This window comes from Festucalex cinctus, chromosome 18 (assembly GCF_051991245.1).
Source record: "Festucalex cinctus isolate MCC-2025b chromosome 18, RoL_Fcin_1.0, whole genome shotgun sequence".
NCBI lineage: Eukaryota > Metazoa > Chordata > Actinopteri > Syngnathiformes > Syngnathidae > Festucalex > Festucalex cinctus.
The window spans coordinates 15,422,424-15,432,266 of record NC_135428.1 but is presented as its reverse complement, the minus strand read 5'-3'; the positions used below and the strand labels follow the sequence as shown (position 1 = coordinate 15,432,266).

Below are 9,843 nucleotides of genomic sequence, written 5' to 3'. Positions count from 1 at the left end.
CTTACTATTTTGAAATTGCAATTCAAGGATAATAGTTGGATTAATTGAATTGAGCATGAATTATAGTTCGCTACTCTAAAATGTCATCATTTATTCCACATGACGCAAGGGTCATGAAAGGTGACATGGCCTTGCACCTGTGGTCGAAACATATCAAAGATGTTTGTTGACCAACAAAGCACAAAAGAAATTTATTTCGGTACTTCAAACTGAAAAAGTGAAACTCTCAGGATAAGATTCATTAAACACATTGGAAATACTTCAAATTCCTACCGAATTTCTGTGTTTTTTCAATTATTTTTTTGTGTGATATTCAAACTCCTTGAGATATAAAGTATATAAAGTATTTTTATTTAATCAAGCGTTAAACTATAATCCTCTAAATTATTACAAGCAAAATAATGAAATACACTCCACTTTTTTTTTTAATTCAATAAGGTTTTGCACATTTCTAAAGAACAAAGACCTTCTCTTTTTTTGTAGTTGAAAACAAGAAGTATGACACATTGAATCCCATTGTGCGGGTGTACCTAATCAAGTGACTTGAACGTGTGTGTGGAACATTCCAGAATGTGTGTGTGTTTACTCTTTTAGCCGCAACTAAAAGCAGAAGTGCGGTCGGATTGCGACAGACGCGTCTCAGCAACCAATCAGGTTAGAGCTTTCACATCAACTTCCTGTTTCCATGGAAGAAAGACATCAAGCGTGCGCATGTTGGAAACAAGTTTCGCTTTATTGAAAGATTTTTTTTGTTGTGTGGTTCAGCTCCAATGCATCAACGCTTCCATTCACTTCGTCCGACAACCAATTGCAACCTCGCCTCGTTTCCTTCTCGCCGTGACAGGAAGTCGACTTGCAAATGAGGGGGTGGGGTTTGGATGACGATGATGATTGAGTGCCAGGACTAGTCGACTACTTACATCTACTCTTTAGTTCCCCATGTCCAACTTGTGTTTCCATGTAGTGATGCATGCGCACACATAAAATAATCTTCAGAGGTGGGTAGTACTGCATTACATTTACTTATAGATTACGTGTCAATTATTTTAAAGCAACTTTGTTTTACTTTTACGCATGTATTTTTCCTTAGAAGAAATACTCCTTTTACGAGTTACATTCTGTTCGCTACTTTTATTTGTAACTATCAATAAAATAGTTTGCGCTGTCTATTTGTTTGAGTTCGTCAGACAGAATTCTGCCCGGGTGCTGTCACATGACTGGTTCCACCAATCAACCTTGAACGATGTTTGACTTCATTTCACTAATCAAACAGAGCCAGGCTGTTGCAGAAGTTTGCAAAAGTGATTAATTTACATGAAGGATAGAAGAAACAACGGCGAGCGACTCACGTTTCTGGCTTCACATTCGACCCGTTTAGCTTGCAGACTGTGGGGAAAAAAAAAAACAAAAAAACTTCTGTCATCTGAAAATGCGCATATACTATTGATGTTTGTTGAGTGGAACAAGGAAGTTAATTTTCAGACCATTTCTGGATCCATCTTAATTTTTTTTTGTTAACTTTGTGTGTTGTCATTAACTTATTCACTCCCAGACAATTTTCACTGAAGCAACCCCATTCGCCACCGGCTGTTTTACGGGATTTTGACTGATTTTGCAAGGCCCACAGAAAATTGTGTTCTCTTGCTATGAAAACATGGAACCTACCAAAAGAAAGATTAGTCTCTTCTTTCATCAGGAAAAAAAAAGTATGTTTCTATCTGTTCCAGTTTTACAGCAATTAACATTAGAATACATCTAAGTTTCATCATTATTCACAAATCTGTTTAAAACAGTGGTGAAAACAGCTTGTTGCAACATGGCCCTGGTTATCTCCTATACTCTGCTGCCACCTGCTGGCCGTTTTTTGTAATAACTGCGATTACTTCAAGCGTTTTCTTCAGTTCAGAGGCTGCATCAAAGCCATCTGTATGGTCTAGCATTAAAAACAACAACAACAACAAGGTATAAATACGTCTTTGGGACCATGGTAATATTTAAAATAGAACGTATTTATACGTTTTGGGGAGCAAATGAGTTAAAGTGATATTGTTATAAAATATCTGAATTTGAACATTGTTATTTTATATTTTTGTCTTTTTGACATTCATTCTCTGATTGAAGAACAAAACTGAAGTTACTCACCAGTAACTAAGTACTAGAGTAGTTTTTCACTGAATACTTAAGTAATTATTTGGAGGACTACTTTTTACTTTTACTTGGCATTTTAAAGTCATAGTACTGTTACTTGAGTACAATTTTTAGCAACACACCCAACCTCTGACCCTGTTTCCCTCAATCTAACCGTAATCTAGTTCAAACCCTAAATGAAACAATTTAAACCTAAACCTAACCCCGACCTTAATCCATTAAACTCAACCTTAACAGTTTTGCAGTAAAAGAAACCCTAACCCCCATCAAACTAAACTTAAAGCTCCTAAACCAGTGGTGTCAAACATAAGGCCCGCGGGCCGGATCAGGCCCGCAAAGGGGGCTTAATCCGGCCCGCGAGATGATTTTGTAAAATAAAAAAAAAAAATAAAAAAATTTGTAATGTCAGACTAATTAATCTGTCGGCCACAATCAAAATATATAAAATTTGTAACTTCGCAAGAAGGAGCAATGCAATTTGTACAGGGGAATCGTCCTGGATGTCATTATTTTACATACAACTTAAAGTTATGGTTTGTCTGATTATTAGGGCCCGAGCAGCGGCGGCGGCGGTGCCGCTGCGAGGCCCTATTGTTTTTGTAGGAATTCTTCTTATTAGGGCCCGAGCAGCGACCGCTTACAAAATCAAAGTCTTACGCCAACCCCGGAAGCCTCTAAATTCCAGCAAATTTAGCGAGATCTCAAGAGCCCAGAGGAAAAACTAAAGAGAGGAAGGAGGGAAGGATCGATAAGGCAGAGTGAGATCAATAGAAGCCAGTACATCCAATCCATCAAAGTGAAGTCCAGCACCAACAAGACCCCTCCTGCGTGGTTACAAAACCGGAGTCTTATGCCAACCCCAGAAACCTCATACTTCTAATAAATTAAGATCTCAAGTGACCAGAGGAAAAACTAAAGAGAGGAAGGAGGGAAGGATAGATAAAGAAAAGTGAGAACCACAGAAAAAAACAGGTAGATTTAACACATCCAGGACTGTGTTAGCGCGGTCCATTTGCATTTCTATTATTTTTTTGGAACAACATGATTACAGTTGAGCTCCGTAATTTAGGGCTGGCACACAAACAGCGAAAATCTGCGTAAAATTGATGGCAATCGTTTTTAAGTTATGTACTGTTATTTTATCGATTGCGGCCCACTTGGTAATATATTTTCCTCCATGCGGCCCCTGAGCTAACATGAGTTTGACACCCCTGTCCTAAACCGAACCGTAACCCACTAAGCCCAACAAACGTGCAGAAAATGAAGTCTGACTTCGAGCGGCGTGGACGTTCGGAAATCCCAGTTTCCCCAAACACACCGTATACATACTATACATAATCAAAGCCCGGTTCAGAAGTTTTAATCTGCAACAAATGCCAGCTTAAACTCCGTCTGGACCACATCACAGCACCTGGGGCTGCCTCCACGCAGCTCCCGTGAAAATACCAACGTAGCGGCTAACGCACTGAAATGCTAATATCTGCCTCCACAAAGATGGCCGCCGACCTCAGCGGCACCAAACCTACACCGACGTCACATTTGCGAGTGGCTCATAAATATAAAAAGACCAGTTTGCAGGTGAGCGTGCCGTCAGGACGAGTCAGGCCTGCGTAGCCGCTGCAGTTGCCGCGACCGCTCGCCGTGCGCCGTCACTAGCGTGCGGTTTTCCTCCGACAGATGCCGGAACTCGTCCTCCAGGCGGGAGATCTCCGCCGTATCCTTCTGGTCCTCTACCAGATCGGCCAGCAGCTGACACCTGGAGAAGAAGACGGATATGAAGGAATGCAATAATGTCGTGTTAGCATATTAGTGCCAACATGCTAGAATGTTAGCATGGACATGCTAAAAAGTTAGCATGGAGGTGAAGCTAGCCTCCAGACATTTGTAGTCTATTATTCGATACCGTCGTATTAGCATGTTAGTGCCAACATGCTATAATGTTAGCATGGACATGCTAACAAGTTAGCATGGAGGTGAAGCTAGCCTCCAGACATTTGTAGTCTATTATTCGATAATGTCGTATTAGCATGGTAGCGTCAACATGCTAGAATGTTAGCATGGACATGCTAGAATGTTAGCATGGACATGCTAACAAGTTAGCGTAGAGGTGAAGGTAGCCTACAGGCATTTTGCAGTCTATCATTCGATAACGTCGCATTAGCATGTTAGTGTCAACGTGCTAGAATGTTAGCATGGACATGCTAACAAGTTAGTGTGGAGGCGAGGGTAGCCTACAGACATTTGCAGTCTCTTATTTGATATCGTCGTGTTAGCATGTTAGCGTCAACATGCTAGAATGTTAGCATAGACAAGCTAGCAGGTTAGCGTGGAGATGAAGTTAGCCTACAGACATTTTCCAGTCTATTATTCCCACTCATCAGTACTGCAAATGAATTTTGCTTTAAATGTAAAAATTCCTGGTAGTTTGTAGTTGAGTTAAATTATGACTAGAGGGGACGCATCAACAAAGCGTGTCTATTTCCATGCTAACGCCTAATTTTTAATCTTGAATAGTCATTTAAAATTAACAGTGCTCTTAACTGCTGTATTAGAAGACCATTGCAGGATGTTTAGATGGGTCTGATTAAGCTCGGACAAGGAACAAATTTTTCCTTTGATCTTAGACACCTTTTGAGTCATATCGAACTGAAAAAAACCTGCTCTGATATAAAATTGAAATAGCTGAATGTCTGAAGTGTGGACAAGATACTGATCTGTCTTTGATGTCATCTACCTTGGCCATCTTACACGCCATTAAAATTGTTGGTACTTGCATTAGGACTACAACAACCAAAAACCTGAAGAAAATAATCACAAGATAGTTTGATGGGTCTGTTAAAATGAGACAAAGATCTTATTTAAATCTTTGAAAATCAACAGACTTCTTGATCTGATCTGCGAAAGACAAAATGGCATGACTCGTCAGGATTTCCAGTCGTCATTCATAAAGTGAAAGCAAATCTAAACAATGTTGACAAACAGGACCGGCGAGGCTTGGCTACGCACAGTAAACGGGTCTGTTGGCTTTCGCTACACTTGCGTCACTCTCCGCAGTCCGTCTTCAGAATTCTGACGCGAGTGCGGAGACACCCGACAAGTCGGACCAGCAACATTCCCGTCGAAAGTCATGATTCACACTCGCAGGTGGCGAGTGGGCCGACCCGCCTTGACTGGGATGACTCGCCCATTGGTGTATATATAGAAAAGTACATTGTTTCTCAACGAGGCTAGACATTGCTCTCAGTCAGTTGGTGACTTTGAATTGTGTGTTTTAACGTGTGCATGCGGGGGGTGTGCGCGCCGGGTCGGGTTGCGGCGGACTGTAAATAAAGTGTCTATTAAAAGACGAGAGCAGATTGTTTGGCTAATCTGTTGTTTACGTCTGGATGATTGATGGCTCTTACTTTCAACAGCGGCTATTTTGCGCATAGGACGTTTAGCTTTTGACGTAGCAACAGTGTGCTAATGTTGTGTAAATACACACGCCGACAAAAACGATTACATAAATATAACAGATGTAAAAATGAAATACATGCAAAATATTTTTTTTATTCTACGAAAATACATACGTAAATATAGTTTTAGAAACATAAGCTTTAGAAATTTCATATTTAATTTAAAATAAAATAATAAATACAAATATAATGTATTAATTTTAAATGGTATACTGTAAATACACTTATATAAATACACAGTTATATAATATAAATGTATATTATATGGCATAATGCAATGCACCAATCGTATAATAAATATAAATAATAATTAAACAACACATATCCAGAAATATAATATTACATATAAATATACTTTTTATGACATTCATCAATGCACTAATATGTAAGAAGCAATATTAAAAATGCACTATGACAAATTTTGGGGTGTAAATGTAAATAAATGTGGTGTACATTACGTAGGCGTACTCATGTTCAAGGAATATTGCAGCAATCTATATTATTACATATAAACATGAAATGAGGAATACTTTTTGCAAGCAATTTTTTATGTGTGGTGCGCAACACAAAGGTTGACGATGCAATCCGAAAAGCGACACCTGTCATGATCATAAATGATTGCAACTCACTTGCGTTCCTCCAGGGCGGCGATGTCGTGCTTAACTTGGTGGAACTCCCTCGCCATCCTGCAGTGTTCTTTGTACACGTGCACGCTTTCCTTCAGCGACATGCACGGCGACACCGGCTAAGACAAAACACAAAACCAAGCCCAGAAATATGAAAATATCAAAAGTTTTAAACTGTTTTTTTTTTTCATCATTTAGAATTGATTTAATTATAATTACTTGAGCATTTATTTAATAATATTTATATATATTTAAAAATGTACATTAAGTGATTTTTCCCGTGATTTTCCCAAATACAGGACAAGTAAAATGATAAAAAAAATAAAATAAAAAATAAAACATATATATATATATATATATATATATATATTTATGTATATATATATGTATATATGTTTTATTTATTTTTTTTACGAAACATCGTAGCAGTAATTTTTATTTGTATTATTTTTATTTTAGTAATATGTTATAAATGAAAATTAATCCAACAAATAAATTACATTTTTCATTGTTTATTGAGTCAAATAAATAAAAATAAAGACAAATATAGAACTGTATCAAACATATTACAATACTTCTTAATTTGCAAAACTATTAGTAAAATTCCAAATACGGTACATTTATTTTATTTTTATTAATTTTAAAATGTTATAATGTACAATAAATCATCAACCCAATTATTTCATGATATAATTTTTTTTACAATTTTTTTTTTATTATTTTTTTAAAGCAGTACTTTTAAATGAATTAATTTAAATCGAACAAAACCCTTCTTATATTAATGCAAAATATATTACAGGACTCAATGGACCAGAGGCCATAAAAATGTCATACAGTTAGACTTGAAGTACTCCAAAAAAGAAATAAAGTAAGTGTTCTTTTCTAATTTCCCAGTTTCCATGAATGCACCATCACAGTTGCTTTTGTCTCCATGACAACACATTGGTCTGACATACCTGAAGTCGTTGTTCGAGATCCGGAAAAGTCTGAGTGAGGTCATCGGCATCCCGTGCGTCTGTCGATTAAAAACAAAAAAATATATATATTATATTAAACATTTTAAAAATGATTATATTAATTTCATTGCACACATAAATCAGCTGGAAGCGTAAAAAAATAAAATAAATCACACTCCAGCCTCTGCGGACTGTTAATTACACTTGGTGACGGAACCCTAAGCAGGTGCTTAGTTGGCTTCTGCCTTGTGCCGGCTGTTTTCACCCTAAGCTGGCGTTCCTAAAGAAGCGTCCGGCGGGTGAGGGAGCAGCGAGAGAATCAAACAGGCGGTGGGTGCGTGAAGTCATGCAGAACGCGCCACAACAATCCCGGGCAGGCATGACGCAACCTTCTAAAAGCGTCTTCGCCGCCGTGCCGAACAACAAGAAGAACATTTGTGCCGCTATGCGGGACGTGACAACACGACTGGCCCGTGGGATGAACTCGGTCGGGTCAGGGGTTCGGGTGGCGGGAGGAAGGACGGGGCTAACACCTGTCATGGCTACAGTGCGCAAGAATGAATGTGTGTGGCGGTGGGCGGGGCCTGAGGGCTCCATTTTGGTGGTTAGAATGTTTTCCACACGCTGGAACCACGGACGGGCTTTGGAGCGTCTTAAATGATCAAACGGTGCTTCAAATACATTGTTAACAGCATTTTGGGGGAGTGGACCACAGGTGCGAGCATGTGCGTGCGTGCGTGAGTACCTGATGTGTGGTCAAGGCTGAAGGAGATCCGAACTTCAGGTGCATCAGGAGACACTCTTCTGGTTGACGTGATCATTTAACCCTGCGGAACAATGATCAATTTACAACAATTATGGTTAGGCTGGGTGAAGCAGCATGTGGCTCATATTGGCTGTGATGTAAGGAATGTTGTTGAAAGTCAGCTCGTGGGTTTTATCTGCTAAATGTCTTATGAACCTAGAAATTATCTTTGTAACTGAAGGAATAACTGACTAACTCACAGACTGCCTGACCTATTGACAACCTATACTTAAGTAATTCATTGGTCAAGTAACTAACTGGCTGACTAAATGACTAGCTGACATACTGATCTATCAACTAGCTTGCTTGCTAACTGACTGACCAACTAACAGACTGACTGGGCAAGTAACCTATTAACTGACTGACTAGCTAACTGACCAACTAACTGATTAAAACACTAACAGCCAAATAGCAAAATAAGAAAATAACTAGCTAACTACTATCTACTAACTAATAAAATGACTGACAGACTTACTTATAATTGTATTATTTAGCTGGCCCATTGACTAACAACTTAATTAACTAATTTGACATGTGACAGACTCACTTGACTAACAAGGTAAGTAACTAAGTAACCAACAACTAACTTACCAACTGACAACCTAACTATATGATTAACTGATTGACTAACTGACATGGAGAGCAACAGACCGACCCAGTAAATAACTGACTGACTCACTGAGCTAACCAACTAACTAATTGACTTACCAACTCATGTAAATGACTCATTGAATAACTAATTTACTGGTTAACAGACTAATTAATGTTACTGACAACTAATTAACTGTTCTGCTGATAGACTGACTGTTGAAGACACAATTTGACAAGCTAACCAATAACCAACCAACTGAGCTTGCAACAAATTGACTCACTAATGAACTGACTTAAAATGACTAATTAACTAACCAACTGACATAGTGACTGACTTATCATCGACTTGACTCACTAACTACAATAATTGACCGATTCTAATTAACTGACAGACCAAATCACCGCACAATGAACTGATAACATAAGCAAAATGCAATGTTTATTATTATTATTATTATTTTGCATAATCCTGACAATAAACATCAATGCCAACAACCCTGGGGGAGGTATCATTCAAAACATAACAGAATTTCTGCTATTGAATTGGATCTCATTGGAAGGCGTACCGAATGAAGTGTCTGTTATATGCAAATGCAATCATTTTTTTAGTGCATGCATCAGTAAATAAATCAAGCAAATGTAAAGGTCTCCAAAGTGTCCATTTGACAGCTGTCAATCAAAGATGGCATCACTTCCATACTATACATTCAAAGCCAAACAAAGAGCTTACCTGAAACAGCCCCCGCAAATCAAACCCGCAAAAAAAAAGTCGAAGGTCAGGCAGGTCCGGTCCACAGTTTCCTGAGCTTTCGGGCTGGTTCTGCCGCCGGGCCCCCCCTCTCATGCCCCCCGCCGCCGCCACCTCCTCCTCCTCCTGCTGCTCGCTTCAGGCGTCTCGTCTAGAGGCGCTCCTGTCTGCACACAAACTACACAAAAGCATCAGCAATGTGCCCCCCACCACCCCCCACCCTCCACCCAACCTTTCACAATAAAATATATCGGATGACATGACCTGACCCCCTCCCACCCCGACGCGCATACGGGCCTCTCATAACTAAAATAGCAAAGATGGCGGAAGGAAAAAGGCAATACGTCAAGTCAAGACGTGTGTAATATCAAATTTCATTTTGGTAAACCCTGCCCAATGACATCCAATACAATCTTGCATCATGAGGCACAGTTGATCATTTCACTCCAGTCCTGTAGGTGGCGGTAAGTGCTATTCCAAACAGATTGGAGCTCCTTTTTGCTGGCAATACAGC

The 9,843-nt window shown here is 39.1% G+C and overlaps 1 protein-coding gene across 1 annotated transcript; it reads right to left on the bottom strand.

Annotated features, from left to right (window-relative positions):
* Nucleotides 1–2,963: 2,963 nt before the first annotated feature.
* Nucleotides 2,964–9,450, bottom strand: map3k7cl (map3k7 C-terminal like). The gene is made up of 5 exons (XM_077505080.1): nt 9,312–9,450; nt 7,931–8,012; nt 7,186–7,244; nt 6,233–6,348; nt 2,964–3,904 (listed from the first exon to the last, which is right to left on the bottom strand). The coding sequence occupies exons 2-5, from the start codon at nt 8,004–8,006 to the stop codon at nt 3,739–3,741; spliced, it is 417 nt and encodes a 138-aa protein (XP_077361206.1). The 5' UTR covers nt 8,007–8,012; nt 9,312–9,450; the 3' UTR covers nt 2,964–3,738.
* Nucleotides 9,451–9,843: the final 393 nt, after the last annotated feature.

Bases quoted from the DNA above. Each gene is read 5' to 3' on its own strand.
- map3k7cl (XM_077505080.1), bottom strand. From the start codon at position 8,006: ATGATCACGTCAACCAGAAGAGTGTCTCCTGATGCACCTGAAGTTCGG. The intron at 7,245-7,930 runs GTACTCACGCAC...TTTAATCGACAG, and splicing joins CAGCCTTGACCACACATCAG to ACGCACGGGATGCCGATGAC. The intron at 3,905-6,232 runs GTGAGTTGCAAT...CTTCTTCTCCAG, and splicing joins GCCGCCCTGGAGGAACGCAA to GTGTCAGCTGCTGGCCGATC.